Here is an 18,392-nt window from a genome sequence, read left to right as displayed (position 1 = left end):
TATTATTATTAAATCAGTAATTGGAGCTACACTGGTAGATGCTTGGTCTACTCGTGGACTATAAATAGTCCTTCTAATCCTCGTCGTCGGAGACCGCGATGGACAACGCCGTGATTCTCCGAGAATGGTTCGACCGCGTCGATTCCAATCGCTCCGGCAACATCACGGCCGACCAGCTCCAGGTTCTTCTTCCTCATTCACCCCCTCAGCTTGTTTTGATCCAGTAGGACTTGGTTTGTTCTCCTAACCAAAACCCTAGTTCTGATTATTTCGGCATCGATGAACCTGCGATCAGAGAGCCCTCGCCGTCGGAAACCTCGACTTAGCCCTCTCCGTAGTACAGCAGATGATCAGGTTTGTCTCTCTGCCCTCCTTGTGTTTCCGTCGATTGCTGGTCGGGGCTCTGCTTCTTAATTTGATGTTTCTTGAACTGCAGAATGTACGACTTTGATGGAAATGGGACCATGAACTTTGAAGGTGGTTTCGATCACTCCTTTCATAGATATGCAATGCTTTGGATGCTGTTTCCATGAGTAGTATTGGTTACTTTTCAGTTACATGAAGCATTTGGCGGATTGTGTTCTTAATTCCTTTTTCCACGAGTAGTAATTAATTACTTTTTAATTCCAATGTGAATTTGCGGATTTTGTTCTCTCAATCAGTAATTAAGTTGATTTAGTTAATCAATTAGCAGCGACCTTTATGGATCATATAAAACTACATCATATGCAATCACTGGCAAAGGTACCTCACAGTTCACATTAAGAACAGCAAAAAATTTAATAATTTTCGCAGTGGTGGTTTCTATAAGGTTGTAATACTAATTGTGTTCATGCGACTATATTAATGATAGTAATGAAAAAACCTTCTTAACTTGTCCGTGGATAAACTAATTGAAACTGAGAGATCTGCTGCAAAATAATATTGTACCTTTTTTTAGTGTCAAGTTATGTATTTCCACATTTGATTTTCTTAACCCAATGTAGTATTGATTGGGAATGGCCTCATTTCTTATTGTTTTAATTAAACCATGTTTGATCATATGTACATTTATTGAGCTACAAAGAATCTGGTCAGATTTGTTGGAATAACTACTGACTGGCTGTCATATTAGTTTGCATAAGGTCAAGACGCCCATGGTACAACTGGAATCACTAGCATTATATCTCTTACTAACAAAAGTTAACTAATGACTTTTTGGTTGAATGCTGTTGCTTTCTAGATATAACTCCGTTAACCTGTTTAATTGTGTTATCGCAGAGTTTCTTGCTCTCAACAAGTTTCTTCTCAAGGTCAGCTCTCATATCAACCGAGTATAAAAAGCTCATGTTACGATCTTAGTTTGCGTAAAACTGAAATAGGACCAATTGCAATAATTTATGTTTCTAATTTTACATATCTTGTACTGAAGATATAGCCGATATAACTGCCATTTTGTAATAGTTTATCCATATTTTATGTTCTTTAATTTTGTCCCTTCCGGACTCCAGGCATGTTTGGCTTTCCTGAGTATACTGTTTTTATATCATTGGGACTTATACAAAGGGGTCTATAAACTATCTATTTACCTTTTTGCTTTAAAAAATATATGTGGCAATAATAGTGTGATAGAATTATCATTTTTTTGTTATAAAATAACCAAATTTTGACAGATTATATTCTGTTTCTTAAATATGGTTGCCCTAAGTGGGTTGGTTTTTTGTTCTTTGTCCTAACATCTTACTACTTGAGCTTTGCTTCTATTTTATGTCTTATTTACTAACATCGTGATCTTGCATCTCTTTTTTTTTCTTTTCTAGTAGATGTTATGAATTACTTTATCTTGTATATACATATTGGTGCATTTTAGACACATGGAACTTGTGATGTTAATATTTGTGGCAACAAATTATGACAAAAAATTGTGATCCATTCATTGCTTAATAGCATTCATCGAATCCTTGTTTAGTGTGCATAATAGGATGTTCCTGCCAGCACACAGCATATTATTGCAACTGATAACTAATTTATTAGATACTTGAACTGAAACCCACACTAGAAAGGTCTAAAACAAGGAAGCTGACTTCGTGGGCCTTTAGTCTCTCATATGTTCATCCTAGCTAACTTCAAATGTCCGTTCTGTTGACACTGTTACACATTATTATTTTTGGCATTTTTTTTATTTTAATTGAGTTGCTTCAGTTGCTAAAGGATAATAGCAACATTTTACCTTGAAGTTTACTGCAATTGTTTTAGCTGAAGTAAACTGGTTTATCATACACAATGAACTCTAAGTACAATCTGAAGAAGGCAAATGGTAGATTTAGTTTGTTTTGATGATTCTGAATTATATTGATGTGTTACCTGTTATCCTGGAGTCTTTATTTTGGAAGTTATTGCCCATTAATTTGGATCATTTAAAAACTAATAAAAACGAAATACAAATGCATTATTTATTTTTATTGTACCCAATATGTTGTTCTAGGGGGTATTGAATCATTATAAATTTAGAGGTTGTATTAATGTAAACCTTGATCCCTACCTTTGTGCTTGTTGCCTCCAACTGCTGAAAATTTTAACATGTGCTTTATCCAACCCAATATTTCCATTTAGAATGTTCATCCTTGGTGGCATGAATTCAATACTTCAAGGTAAAAACATTGAAATGCTACCCAACTAGAATCAGATTTATTTGCAACTGTTTCTGTTTATATTACAAATCTAATGCTTGTTATCTTGGATAGGTTCCTATCTAACCAAAGATATGTAACACCTTATTTGCCTCATGATTTTTATGTATATTTCAATTAAGATTCTCATAGTTTTTTTTTGTTATATTCTTGTTTCTTTTGTACTGACACATAAACACTCTAATCCTTTTGCAGGTTCAAAATGCCTTCACCCTCAAAGAAAGGTATCGTCCTTCATCCTTACATGTGGTTATCTTTCAGTGATGTTGCTTGCAGAATCAGAGCTGACCAACTTACAATAAGTTTCTTGGATTTAGAAAACTTCCACAGATAATGGTCACATAATTTTTATTATTTGTTATAAGATGACTTTACCATATTCAGTTTTTGAAGTAATGTTTTTGTCTTATTTTCTTCCATTTTTGTTTGTGCTTACATAGTCTTATTTTGGGTATTTAACTTGATGCTAACATACTGCCCTGCAGAAGCAACAGTACAACTACATAAACTAAATAATCAAAGTACAATAAGGAATCTACGAGATTAGATACTAATTGGTAAATCGGTGTCTTTCATACCATCAACTATGGTCCCTGTGGTAGTCTATGTTGGAGTGGTGAGGTCACCTATGAGAAGTTTCCTGTGCCATTGTACAGCAGGGACCTCAAAATATAGAGTTGAGTTTCCTGTTAGTTGGCATAGGTTTTGCTATGCACAAGGTAGTCAAGCTCACTCTTAGGTAGGATCAGACAACGTTAGACAAGGTTCATGGACTTTGACCAGGAACGGATCTTAAGATTGTAAGAGTCTGCAAATCAAACCAAATTAATTATATTTTCTTTAAGTTCTATCATTTTTTTATATCTTAAAATGTATTCTTACTATCTTTTTGAGTCTCCCTTTATCCCTTTAATTTTATACTCTAAATCCATTTAACTTGGCTGCCTTTGGACATGTTCATTTTCTGTTAACGTATTTTTTACTTATTTTGTCATCTATTGGTTGGTGCTACATCTAACTGCTCCTATGTCTGATATAAGTGATAGTAATAGAACTTCGACTCTTTGTCAATTATCTAATCCCTCATGAGAACTGAGCTGTTGACCCAAATTTTCCTACCAAGTTGGTAGCATTTATGGTTGACAATTGAGGAGTGGCGGTGAAGAAGGCTTGGAAATGAACCTCCTGTCTTTGTAGGGACTGCATCCTTTTTAAGAATGTAAAGAGGAGGCCGATTGGGATATCATATCCTCATAACCTCGAACGTCCACCTTAGCTTTCTCATGTATAGCACATTATTAGTCATTATCAATATCCTGGATGATATAAATGCTCAAATTGTAGAAGAAGTATCATTTATACTTGTTAACACATGCTGAATAATTAGTACATATTAATTCATTGCCATGCTAACAGATGCAAACGATAACATTAGTTTGCTGCTAGACATGTATATCTAGAACATATCTAATTCAGTATTTTATTGACTAATATAGTTAACCATTTGAGTTTTCCAGACAACTTAATGTTTTGAATCAAAAATAAGAATTGTGTTGTAAGTTACAGTATTTTGTCATTGCATCAACAAATGTGATTCGATGTGATTCATTGCATGTGATCACATATATTCAATTTGGCTCTAAATTCCACAATAAGTCATAACCTCATGCCCCATAAGTTTACACGGGGGCCATCTCGGTGGACGGTATCAACTCATCGAAGACTTTTCACAGTAGATACAAACTTTGAAGCTTCTTGTAGTGATGACATGCTTCACATAGTTCTCTTATGGGTGCAACAACGATGAGCTCTGTTAAGTCCACTCGTATAAAAAGTGGATCTTGCAAGTAAAGGTTTTCTACGTCATCTCTTCCTCAACAGCTTTTCCCTTCTCTCCTCATTTCTCATATATAGTTCTTTGTTCTCTGCTATATCTTGTGTTTGAGAGCAAAAACTTGTAGCAATTGAACTGCAATCTCAACATCATGGCACATGCTTCATTCTACCCAGTCCATATTTTGGATCATGATCCACAAGGATTGCCTGTTTACACTATAGGGGATGAGTCCACTTGGCTCGCATGTTTTGGGCTGTAGAATTGCACAATTCTGTGGCCTAGCCCATTAATTCATAAACCTGGACTGTGCTTGATTTATTTCTACTTTGGTTCATCCTGTAATGTGTTCACTTTTTAACTAGTTCTTGCTTTAATTTCTCTCACAGGTGTTGGAAATGCATCTTTTTAAGGACAGCATTGTACAATAAATAAGTTATTTGTAACTGTGTATAGATAAGTGTATTTTCAGTTGATATTTCATACAAAGTTGTAGAATTTGGAATTAAATAATCGGGGCCCTGTTTAGTATTTGTCGATATTCCCAGTCTTCATTTTCTTCTTCAACCTACATGGTATACGTTGCTCACCAAAAATCTATTTAGTATTTGTTAGATGAACATGATCCTTCAAGTTAGTCCTTGGGTAGATTGGGAATCTCACATATGAAATGGGCATGCACAAGTATTTATATTGGTTCTCTATAATATAAATTTTGTTGATTATTGATATACATATGTCTCATGATATGTTTCTTCCTGAGTTTCAATTAAGAATAGAATGATTTTACTCAATTTTTTATAAGTTACCATGCCAAGTTAGTATAATCATAAACTTATCTTGTTCATACATGTTGCTCGTCTTGTATAACTTTTCTTCTACTTGGAAATATAGGGGTCGTGGATATCTAAATCCTGATGATGTCTATGAGGTAATGGTTTCTTGTCATAGTAATTTTTTTAGAAAATTATTCTTTCGTTAATGTAGGAAGAGGTTTATTTAGCATATGAATGTTATATGTTTTCCAAAATCAATGCTGGAAAGTTTCTGTTACAAAATTAATTACTTATGTTTTCTTATGTCATTTTAACTATTTTTCCCTTAATTTATTTCTTTTAACTTATGCAAATTGTTACAAGTAACCTTGGTGGTTTCTTTCTTTCTTATTTAATATTTTAAGAAAAGGAGCTTGTTAATGAAATTTATAGTTCATAGAACAACAATGGAAATTTATAGTTCTTGCTTAAATCGTAACTAAATAGATGGATTCTATAGTTTAATTGAACAATATGAGTGTGATTACTATTTTTTGCTGTCGAAGCAATATATGACAACTCCAATCAACCTCTCCAAAGATGTTTTACATATATAATCTGTATTACATTTATACAATCTATTACCTTAAGAAATTAAGATTTTTTTTTTTTGTTTATGTTGTGAAGTTTGTTGTATATAATGTATTTTTTTTCTTCCAAATAGACACAATAAACTGGGAGACACTTTCTTTTAATCTTCTAAACAATGTTGAGGATAATTTTTCTGAAAAAAGCATTATATTCTGATTATAGTTTTTCTTCCAGCTTTCAGACTCTCGCCTGCAATTCCCATAATCTAATCCATAAGATGGCAATGAAATTATTCAACTCCCACAATTTTGTTTTTTAGTTTGAACTTACGATGCTTATTTGATTATCTTTTTATTTTCTTCTTTGTGGTTATATACATCTGCAACACATGCTGTCCTATTTTTTTTTCACCTAATGTTGAGAATTTCCACAACATTCTTGCAGGGATTGGTGAGCCTTGGCTTCTCCCTTGATTCACCTTCTTTCTTAACAGTCTGTGAGGTAGTTGGCATGCTATTTTAATGTTCTGGAGAATATCCATTTGTATTTTGATATTGGTGTATGGAAGGCATGCTTGATATTTAGCTTCTATCTTTATGATTTTGTCAGTTTCACAAGATACTATGAACTATTCCTTATGAAATTAATGTGTATAGTTTTTTGTAATATGATATCAAGCTTCTTTGTTTGTGTCTTAACCTAACACTGAAACTTTTCTTTCGTGACATGCTTCGCTCAAATGAGCTTCATATCAGCAAAAATTAAATTCTTCGTGACCTGCTTCGCTCAAATGAGCCTCATTTCTAATGCTGTCAAATTTTGTAAACGTAACTTAGTTTCCTTCTTATGCTTGCATTGTTACTAATTTTGGTTGATAATTGATGTCAGAGCTTTGACAAGAACAAGAGGGGAATGGTTCGGCTGGATGACTTCATCTCACTTTGCATATTTGTACAGTCAGCTCGGTATGCATATTCTTTTGCTCATGGGTGGAGTAGTTAACTTATCGACTCCAACATTGTTCTGTGTTCTTTATTTCTTGAAAATCTAAAGGATATGGGGAAAGTGTGGATTTACTTTTTCTGAAAAATGCCACAATGAGCCACTTTTTCTGGGTAGGCATGACTTAACAAGGTCATTTTGTCCAACACATCCAATTTATTCAACCCAACCAGCCTTGCTCGCCCGACCTATTTGGTGCACGCAGCCCGCCTCCTAGTTCATTCAACTTGTCCGGACTATCAATCTTGTTGGATTGCTCAACCTGTCTAGAGCATTCAGCCTAACCGACTCAACTAAACCATCCTAACTACCTGATTTGACTAGCTAGTCTGACTATTTTGCTTCTCATGGCTATTTACATTTTGGAATAGATAAAGAATAGCCACGGCATTTCACAGGGAATACAAAAGCTTTTCTATCCAAACATGCAATTAGTTTACTCGTCGAACCTAGTCTTAAACTTGTTAAGCTTCAAAGAGTTTTCATCTGCGTGTCGATGAATGAACGAAGACATGTAAGTCTGTTAATTGTTTCCTTTTTCGTTGCAGGAATTTGTTTAATTCCTTTGATACAACCAAACAAGGCAGAGTAACATTAGATTTCAACCAGTTCATATACTGCAGTGAGTAACTCAGATTCATTTTTATTTGGTTCTCTTGCTTAAAGTTGCCATAAGTCCACATTTTGTTAATCCTTTCTATCATTCAGCTTCATACTCATCAACTATATCGTGTCTTTTATTTCCAGCCGCCAATTGTCGAATATAATTAAATTCTGCTGCTCTTCGTGGTTCATCACTCTGAATCTAGTGAGACTTTGTATCCTTTTTGTTCATGTAAATTACTTGTATCTCGTTAATCAGCTTAAATAACTTCGACACCGTAGGAAAGATTTGAAAAGTAATGACTTAGACTTCTGTTATTCTTTGATAGCGTTTAGAAAATTTGGCTCGACAGAATGAGATTACATAGTTCTTCCTACTCTTTTAAAAAGATAATTTGTTTTAGATTTTTTTTTAACTTGACACTCTTCAAGTCACTTTTTGAAAACTAAATTAAATATCTAAATTGCTCTTATTACTTATATTTATTTATCTGGAAATAAAATGGAATTTAAGAATGAAAAGACGTTATGGAAATAGAAAAGATTATGTTTATTTAATGGAAAATAAAATTAGAAGATATGAATTTTAATTATTTGTGAAATTGTTTTCTCAATTTATTATAGAATTCTGTTTTATAGATATACTTATGTGTTGATATCTTTGAGTAGAGATATATAGAAAAGATTACGAAGGTGCTCTATCTATCTATCTATATATAGTTACATTAGACAGTTTTTAAAGTATAATTGAGTTGGTTACGATGGAACAAAGTTGTAGAAAATGATAAAGATTTGAATCTTGATAAAATTAAGATAATATTTTCTTTTGTCATGATCAATTAAATGTGGACACAGAGTGAGTTCACATTGGATTATCTGCCATTTATATGATTTTATTTTATTTTATTTTTTTATAATTCAGATATTTCTACCTGTTTTCTGAATTTGTTGGCTCTTTAAAATCATGGGCTGTACCAGTAATTCTGAGGGATCTGATTAGTGACGGCCTCGCCCCCCTATCAAGACCATACCCTTTTAGGGCCCATCTCGGGTGGTCTAGTCTACCTGTCCATGTCATGTCATGCCTTGTGAGGGAGCTAGGGTCATGTCTTACTCTTATTGGAAGCCGAGGATGTTCAAAAAGAGCATTCCTCTGGGCTGACCTGATTGTTGTTTGGATTTTGGCGTAACATTTTCATTTCACTTAACAGTTAACAACGTCAGTAAATTTCAATATTATCCATTTCATTTCACATACTCGAGTTTTAAAATTCAAAAAATACATAATATTTTTCTCTTATACTCCTCTCCCTTTTTACTTTTCTTTAGTAAAAAAGAGGGATCCACCACTCTAGCGATCTCTACACGATCGGTTTCACGATCATCTGTAAAGAAGTAAATTAAGAAGTTGCAATTGATCACGACGGAAGAATACATTATCTCTGCTTCGTTGAGATTCAATTCTTGTTCATTTCAACAACTTTGTTCTATCGTAACTAACTTAACTATACCCCGAGAACACTCCTCCCTCTTTCCATACATTTAAATGGTATCTTTCTATTCATGAATTCATTATTCTCAATTTACATTCTCGAATTTAATTAGATCTAAATATATAAATACAAGATTTTTAGAAAATATTAATTTTAATTTGAAATGATAAGATCTAAATATATAAATATAAGATTTTTAGAAATATATTAATTTTAATTTGAAATGATTCAAGGTTCTCCATCATTAAATTTTGGACAAAATTGATAGACTTACAAATTCAAAATTTTAAAATTTTAATATTTTTTGAATCAATAAAGTCCTAAAAATCTATTAACGATGTTGATTAGTAAGTATCATCCTCCTAAATTTTATAATGGATTTGTAATAAATTTTATTTGATTTTAATAGCATTAATAAATAACAATAAATTTTTAAATAGATATAGCAAAATAAAATTTAAGTGAAGGTTCAATAAAATACCGTTTCTTATTGAAGATATGTAGCTGAGAAAATGCGATCAGCATAACAGATATAATTTTTTACTTTCTTTTTGGTTTGTTATAATTGTTATGTTTGAATATTAAAAGTTTAAATATTGAAAATGTTTTAGGATTTAACTGTTGAAAATCAGATAGATAGTATTTAGCACAGCAGAGATAGATGTACTTCTTGATCAAATGTACACAATTACAAAAGACTTGTTTGAGTCATCGTTTGCTGCTAATAAAAGACCGACTCTTCTACCAAGTCTAAATTAATTAAATGGATAAGTCTCCAGCTCCTACTACCGTCGGTATCCGTACTGTTTGAAATTGAAGAACAAATATAAAGTCCCATGCTCGAAAGTACACTTGAAGCCCTTATCACGAGAATATTCCCATTCTTTGTTTACAATGCGAAAAGCCTGTCAAATTTTACACAAACAAACAAAACAAGCATATTAAGCATGAAAACATATAAGTACTAAATTACAACTAGGACAAATACCTAGCTCCAATCTTTCTAATTAAAATTTTCCAAGTTCAGATATCCTTAATTATTTGAAATGGTTAAGCCCAGCCGCCTCACCCACCGTGCTAATAATTCTTTTTGACCATCAACATGTTTGATATTCATACTAAACTTGACAAAAATTGATTGCAAGTGGTTCCAATAAATTCAAAGATAAGGAAAAGCTATAAATGATATTCATCCTCAACTTGGCAAACTTAGATTCTAGGTGACATTAATAAATCAAAAGATGAGGAAAGTGTCCCATGGATGCAAAAAAAAAAAAAAAAATTGACCAACTATCAAACTATTAATCTCATTCACCAAATGTGAATCAAAAGTATAATGATAACATTTTGTATTAAAATCAACCTATATGTAAGGATGTATTGGTTAATTATGACAATTTTGACACAAAATACCCATTATCAAGTTAGTTGGCAACATGACTTGATGACTACAAAAGGATATCTTAATTCTTAATACAATAGGTGGAAAGAGGCTTCGATTGGGTATTTTAGAATAGGATTAAAATTTGAAATTCTTCATTAGCAAGGGCTGGATGTCCGTATTTGCTATTTTAATTAACATATTATTAGAAGCTTAAGATAAATTGCAACTCACAATATCCTCGTAGGGCGGCCCAGCATGAAATCTGATAATGCAAGTCTCATCCCTGTCGCCATCCTTCTCAACAGTATACACTGGTGCTCTCGACTTATCGACAAGATTAGTGTAAAATATCTTGAACTTGTATCCCTGGACGATCGCAGGGGGAGGATTGTCGTGATCGTAATGAGTTTGATTGTATCTGTTCCATTTGTATCCAGCATGAACCAAATTGGTATACTTCGGCTTTCGCGGACGGTATTTATCATGCCACCAATATACCTGAAAAAATGAAAGCCCGATAGAAAACAAAAATAAGTGTGCTTCAATATGCATTCCTTTAAAACTTTCACTTGTTAGGTATCTCTTTTTTTTTCAATCGGAACACAATGTTCTTCAAAATGATCCATATATGAGGCTTCTAAAACAAAATGGATTTCATATAAATTGGTAACTGATGAAATAAGAGTCACAGCGCAAAAGAACATGTAGTTTTGATATGAAGAAAAGAGAGTAAAATAATACCAATGAATCCAGAGTTACTTCAGAGTTGGCGCCAAAAACTGCATCCCCTTCGTCCATAGCTCCCAACACTCTCATGGCTTCGAGTTCCATATTCTCTTTGGATGTGCTCGCCTTCTTTGCAGTCATTGCTTCCCGAGTCCTCATTTGGTGCTCCATTTCTACAGCCTTTCGTTTCTGCCCCTGCAAGAGATGAACTACTAAATTAAGCATGCCATGAAAAGTCTCCCAATTCAGAAAGTGATGCAATAAGGAGAAGATCAAACAAGTTGGTTGTCAGATTTCGCAAAAGCTATAAGCTTATCCATCACTGATCACACAGTTGAATGGCTGATATGGGCAGTTTGTTCTTCCAAATCAGGCATACCAAACACCAACTAATCAAAAAGAAAGAGTTGGAGGAAACTTTGGGCAGGATTAGTCATCAGGATTCAAAATCAGCGACGACCGGAAGAGAAACAAATTGCCTTACCCATATTAATAGCATATTATACGATAGCAAAAACGACAATTTTAATATGTACTTTCTAGACTTACCTTTCACAAATTTGAGCCAAAAAATATGTAATAGTCAAAACTATCACCTGCATTAACAATCTAATTACTGCAAACACAGTACCAAACCCTATAATCTCCCTGGGAGTGCCCAACTCAACATGGAATATCATGAATAAAAACAAAAAGTTAAGATAAATTCTACTGTTGTTCCCTAACACGTACAGTAAAAACCCAACATGGGATTCAATGTGGAAAATCAAGAATAAGAACAAAAAGTCGAGATGAAATCTAGGCTTGTTCCATGACATGTACAATAGACGTTGCCCAACAGTAGGAGAGGAGCATTACCAGTTTAATCCAGTCTTCCTCAGGATCAATTGCTTTATTGTCTTCATCACCTTGAAAGAGTTGAGGTGAGAATGAACCGGCTTCTTCAGGTTTATCAGCTTCCTCAATTACATGCTCAGAAGAATAATGCTTGGAATCTAGGGGGAAAAACTTACAGCATAAGCATAGCACTCAGACAAGTGAAGATAACTAAGTCGATTAAATTCCAAAGCTATATACCCTCCGGATCCTGCAACTCTTCCTCTTCTGCTTTTGCATCTTCATGTTCTATTAACTGGTTCTTGGCCTCTGCATGATGCTCCGAACATTGAAGATGCTTTTGAAGAAGTGAGGCATGGATTTCTCTAAGAGTAGCCTACATATAGTGTTTGAGCATAACACCAATAAATTAAAAGAGAGTTCATCTTAATCGAACCAATAGATTGAGAGAAACACTTCAAAATGCACAGTATAGGCTTAGATTACATAAATCCTAAAATTTTAATTTTGAACAATAACCAGATGCATAATGGAAGACATGTTTTATTTAAATGTGTTTGTGGCACATTCTTTACAATTGAAATGAAAAGGATAAGTAATGAGACAAGGGCACATCTGATATGGGTCCTCAATTATCCTTTTCTATTCAAGGACTCCTATCCCTACTTGTGAAAAAAAAAGGCTAAATCTGAACTGATTGTTGGAAGATATAACTATAAGCTCAGTTTCTTAGAGAATGGGTAATTTTTGCACATAACCAATAGATGTGCAAGTGTCCACTTGAAGTGTTGGCATGGGAGTGACAGTGTTCAAATCCAACATGGGCACATAGAATAACTTGAAGCATCCACTGAAGGGGTCCAACAACCACAGCTTACAAGATGGGGAGCGCATTATCTATACCTGATGTTTACCGAGAGAAGAGAAAATAGAATGTAACGAAATAGTTTAAATTGAAGAGAAAATAAAAGAATAGTATCTTATTTTCACTTTATTTCATTTATTTGTTTAGCTAGACAAAATTGAAAAGAGAGAATACGCATCTGTATTTATGAGATGTCTAAACTCCATTTCAATCTATTTCTGCCTAGTCTGGGTGGAAATAAAAATAGAGGAAACTTAAGGAATTAAATTACATTCTCTTTTTTTTTTTTTTTTCCAAGTAAACAAGAGAGTCATTTCATCCATTTCTAGTTCAAGTTCACACAACATTAATGTTACAACTCAAGGTACAGGCACTCTTACTATGGTTTTTTCCAATAGCAGATAGCAAAGTTTTCAATTTAACTCCAATAGTAACTAGCAGAGGGCGTAGATTCAGGATAAGTACATTAAAAGATCAATATGAAGGAATATAGAAGAGGCATCAAGACTAACATCTGATATGAAGTTGATTCAACTCTAGCAGAACGAAAGAGGTCATTGTAGATGATTCCAATCATTTAAAACATGCAATTATTGTAATAGAGACTAGATACTAGCACAAGTACAAATCTTTAGCAGAAGTATTTAAATGCCAAAGAAGTCTAATCTCACTCTTGCTGTCAAGATTGGTAGAATACCTTCGCCTTGTATATTTGCAGGCGTTCTAGAATAGCCTCCCAATACTCGACAACCTTGGCAGTGCCTGAGCGCATTAGCGACTCAATTCTTTGTTGCATCAACTCCAACTCCTTGGACTTTTTCCCTTCCAACAGATTCATCACATCAGCTTCAATGCTCGAGTGCAATCCCCTTTCTTCTGCAAGAATTTCAGGAGGTGCTTGCTCACCACGTACTCTAGCTCGATCAATTGCATCTCTTTTCTGAGCTTCTGCAAGTTCCCAGTTACAAACTACCATCAACGCCTGTGCAACATCAAGAGCACACAAGATATCAACTGCATTAGGGGAAAAAAGGGAAAACAATTCATAGAGGTAAGAAAAAAATATCAAAGTCATGTAACGATAGTTCATAAATCAGATTAGAACTGTAAATAGCCTAATTAGAATATTATCCTTTGAGTAACAGAAAGAGTTCAATCAAATTATGAAATATGGATAGATAAAAGACTATAAGAAGTTATTACACAAATTAGTGTTGAAATTTCCATAGCCTAATTAGAATATTACCATTTGAGTAACAGAAAGAGTTCCATCAATTTGTGAAATATGTAATAACCTATCTGTGGAGATAAATAAAAGAATCAAAGTTATTAATTAACCATAGTTCACAAGTTGAACTATCAATAGCTTAATTAGAAGATTATCATTTGACTATTAGAAAAGGTTTGATTTCATCTTTCAAATGAACATGAAATCCCAAGCTTTGTTTTCATTAATCTGATCTAATGATCAGAAGCCCAAACTGAGACACATCAAATAAATAGAAAATTTTAGGAACACATGTATCTTCTACCTTTTGAACCCACTCTTTTGCTAATTATTTTTGGATGGAGATGGACCACCTATATAATCTGAAATCTTAAAGTTGTTCAGAAAACATAATTCCCTTTTCATAACATAAGTTGATCATATGCAAGTTTATTTGAAGATATTTGCATTGCATTAGACATCCCTCATCTTTCATTCAACCAAATTCATGTACATAATATTTTCCTTTTGAATCAGCTAAATTAAAAATGCTAAGCATTAGTGCCTATAAAAAATATGATTATGTAAATAACAAATTTTAAAAGGATAAATCAAGAATAGACATTCTTCTCATGTGAGAGAAAGAAAGAGAAGGCAGTACAATGGAATCTACAGAAATTCAAATTGTGAGCACCAAGAAAGATCTAAAGGCAAAGACTTCACCTCCCAATATCTGATATGAATTGGTATTGTTGTATCCAAATCTAGATGCATTTTAATGTCATTACAAAGTTCTTCCAAATCCTTCACGGTAAGCCCCTGCAGTTTCAACGTTTAGAATCTATGAATAATTGACTCAAAAATCAAAAAAGGAAACCACATCACGAGGTAACTGTTTTGGAAAACTACAATTCTCAAAGATATTCATGGTGTAACATAGACTTCGATGTTACAAAGAGTACTCAAGAAACCTAATCTAAATGTAAACATCGGCATTACCAAATTTTAAGCCAGAGCTTTATCAAAAGGGGTTGAGAACTGAGAGCTAAATACCTTAAATACAATGTATGGTTCATTTAGATCAAAGCCAAATTCTTCTGAACCGCTAAGGGTCTTGGTAAGTATGTCAATGGGTTTTGCACGTCCTTCTTGCAGTCTAATCTTGGATCTAACTTTGCTTTGATGAAAGTGAAACTGCACAGTAGAACAAAATTAATAGAAGATGATAAGAATATCATGAAAGGCTACAAAATCAGGAGTAGAAAAAATGTGGCAAGTTGAAAATATAATCACCTCCTCTTCTTTTTTCTCCGAATCTAGAAACTCAGCCCGGGCTCTCTCTCTTGCCAACATTGTCTGCAGCATTTTACCAAAGAAAGTATGAAAAAATTTAACTAAACTATCGTAAGGAAAACATTTACAAAGATTCAGATAAGTGTATTCATAGAAAATTGAGAATTTGGCCAAACCATTTCTTCCTCATGTTGTGTTTTCTCAATTGCCCTTTCTTCCCTTCTTTTCTTGATATTTTCAATCTCAGCCTACATCAGTAGATTATATTAGTATGCGGCAATAAATACCAACCTACAGATAAACTTTGGATCTACAGCAAATAAAAAGAAGTAAATTAGAGAATTCTATCTCCTGTATAATGTCAATCCATTTTTTTTTTTCAAAAAGAGAACATAGGATAATAAACTGAATTACTCAAAAGAGTTGAATCCAGGAAAATCTACTTAGGATTTTGCAATGGAATACACTTTTCTTTTAGCAGATTAGAAAGTTTTATCTTTATTCATGAACAATAATCACCATTCATTTCCCTTAAGTACAGTATCTCAAGACAGAATGCAAAATCATGCTCAAACTACAAATTCAGCAAATATAAAGAGACCAACGTCTAAGAAGTTGATTAATATGCAGTGACATTATATTATCACATACACAGATGGAATTAAAGTGTATATTCTCTAACAGGAAGTGACTCTGCACTCAATGCGACCATCTTAGTTAGTGACAGGTGGAGCAAACCTTAAATGCCACTATGAGTTTTGAAGTCGTACACTAATGGGTATCCATGCAAGGAATAAGCACTAGGAAACTATACTTAATTAGTAACTAAAGCCAGTCTTCCTTGATCAATCCAAGCAAAACAAAATATATAACATAAAAGAACTGACTATTACAAATTGTATCATTATCAACAATAATTACCATTCTTTCTCTTTGTCTACTCTTTTCAGCATTTACTGATGTATCAATAAGTACACCTCGTCTAATATCAGATTCTATCTTTTTCATCCATACAAACCTACCAATATGTAAATGAATAGAGTAGTAAGTACAAAACAGTGACATGATGTTTCTACAGGAACTAACACGCAACTAAATGATAAATGTCTAACTAGGAAGAAAACATATTTTCTGTAGAAATAAGGAAATGAATGCATAAGATAAAGGCGAAAAATGTCACATCTAATTATTCGTGTCTGATTTTCTACGTGCCTTGGTGTGTAGAGCAAATATATACAATGAAAGCTTTGGCAGCCTTGTCATAGAGTAGCTTTTACTAAGCAATCTAATTGTCAGTAATTGAGTATGTTATGCTAACCCAAAACTTATTTCCACTTCATGCTTGTCTACCTTTGTTTTCTCCAACTATGAGAAAAGGACCTAATAAGAGAACTCAAATAGCAAAGCCACCCTCTACAGACATCCTTTAAACAAAGCAAAGAAATGTGTCGTTTCAGCTTTTCCCTATCAATTTTTCCCATCATCTTCTCTCTTATTCATTTTGTTTGCTTTTGATTTTGCAACTTGTCCAATCTAAATTTTTGTTCTACATTCTCAACAATAACAAGGATTATCAACCTGATCACTCTATGTCTGTTACATTTTCCCTCTTCTACCTAACACATTTTCTCACTAATCATTACAAACTATTTCATGTGATGGTATAAAAATATACTCCACATAAAAAAAAACGTCTCAACTGTACAATTATGTCCTGCTATTTGATAAATTGAGATGATTAATGGTATGATTGATTGCAAATTACGACTATTCTTCTATATCTTTAATGCACTATCACAGTTACAATCATGCAAACCGAGGATCAAGATTTTTTTCTTGGGATTGAGTAAATCAAAATCAAAGAAATAATCAAAGATTAAAATGAACGTACGAATAAATAAAATATATAAACATAATTTATTTGGAAAAAATCGACTTAAAAAAAGAAACATTACTTCTCAGTCAGATTATGGTCTCCAAAAGGATTTGAATCGTTAGAATATCCAGTCACCTTGTTTGCTTTGAGTTTCTTCGCAACCTTCAGAGCCTAAAAAGAAGCACAGTTTGCCCCACTTGAGAACACTCACAAACCGCAATAAACGTATTCAAAAGAAATAAAGACAAATACCTTCTTTTGCACCTTCTTCACCATGTAGTCCACGATCTCCTCCTCCGTGATATCCCTCGTAACCCTCGGATCTTCCGGCTCGGAGAAACGACATCCGTCTCTTCGCTTAGTCTCCTTACTGCTCTCGTGGTTGCGGCGCCGGGAATATCTCCGAGAATCGCCGGTTGATCTTCGCCGCCGCTCCATGATCTCCTCCTCCACGATAGCAACTGCCCTTCGCCGGTCTTTGAATTGAAACGACCCGGGTATACTCGCTAACCCCTTTTATGTCATTAAATATTTAAATTTTATTATTAATTTTTATGTTTTTTCTGTTTAAATAAATCATAAAATATTATTAAAAATTTTAACTTTCAAAATTAATTTTGATTAATAATAAAAAAATGAAAATATCATGTAAAAGATTTTATTTTGGCCAATAAAACTGTCGCTATTATTTTTTTTTTTCTTTTTCCTTTACTCCTCCCGTGGCAACACCGAGCAGACCTTCGAGTCTCTAATTTATAATACTCGGTTGATCTCTATCGTAGTTTGTTATCATACTCGATCCTCTATATATCGTCGTTTGTTTAGTGAACCTACGATCCAACAAGTAATTACTCAATTATCTCATTGTTGCAACAGAATCACAATATTGAAGGACTTCAGGGTTTATCAGCTAAAAATTAGATGACTTTTACTAACGAAACTATTAAAAATAACTAGCACTGTTAAATTATATATATATATATATATACACTTTATTTGTTAAATTTATTTTAATAATAGTTTTTTACTCTCAATTTTTAATCGACAGCACAAATATATATAATGATTTTTAAATAATGATAAATTATTATTAAAATGTTATATAATTTCTAGTATGTCTTAAAAATTTTATGTAATTTTTATTGACAAATAATAATGATAAATTTTTACAATTTTGTTAATGACGGTGTTATTGGCGTCATGGTATTCACGATTATTTGTTGAGTTATATTTTTTTCCAACTATATTTTTAGGGTT

General features: G+C 33.2%; 1 protein-coding gene and 1 pseudogene across 2 annotated transcripts; one reads left to right on the top strand and one right to left on the bottom strand.

Moving 5' to 3' along the window:
- Window positions 1-70: 70 nt before the first annotated feature.
- On the top strand, window positions 71-7,821 carry LOC141839670 (uncharacterized). 2 transcript variants are annotated; one of them, XM_074727473.1, is made up of 10 exons: window positions 71-182; window positions 296-354; window positions 437-477; window positions 1,261-1,292; window positions 2,865-2,893; window positions 5,398-5,434; window positions 6,294-6,350; window positions 6,738-6,814; window positions 7,400-7,473; window positions 7,599-7,821. In XM_074727473.1, the coding sequence occupies exons 1-10, from the start codon at window positions 99-101 to the stop codon at window positions 7,616-7,618; spliced, it is 510 nt and encodes a 169-aa protein (XP_074583574.1). In that variant the 5' UTR covers window positions 71-98; the 3' UTR covers window positions 7,619-7,821. The 2 variants fall into 2 exon arrangements, with proteins under 2 accessions (XP_074583574.1, XP_074583576.1); XM_074727475.1 differs by having other exon boundaries at window positions 104-182; window positions 260-354.
- A 1,911-nt stretch (window positions 7,822-9,732) lies between these two features.
- On the bottom strand, window positions 9,733-18,337 carry LOC141841473 (splicing factor Cactin-like; annotated as a pseudogene).
- Window positions 18,338-18,392: the final 55 nt, after the last annotated feature.

Source organism: Curcuma longa, chromosome 11 (genome assembly GCF_044706935.1).
Source record: "Curcuma longa cultivar G26 ecotype Majalengka, Jawa Barat chromosome 11, ITB_CL_G26_1.1, whole genome shotgun sequence".
NCBI classification, from domain to species: Eukaryota; Viridiplantae; Streptophyta; class Magnoliopsida; order Zingiberales; family Zingiberaceae; genus Curcuma; species Curcuma longa.
This window is presented reverse-complemented; position numbering and strand designations above follow the sequence as displayed.

Coding starts and splice junctions, on each gene's coding strand:
- LOC141839670 (XM_074727473.1), top strand. CDS start 99: ATGGACAACGCCGTGATTCTCCGAGAATGGTTCGACCGCGTCGATTCC. Junction 1,293..2,864: donor TCAACAAGTTTCTTCTCAAG/GTCAGCTCTCAT, acceptor ATCCTTTTGCAG/GTTCAAAATGCCTTCACCCT. Junction 7,474..7,598: donor CAACCAGTTCATATACTGCA/GTGAGTAACTCA, acceptor TTTTATTTCCAG/CCGCCAATTGTCGAATATAA.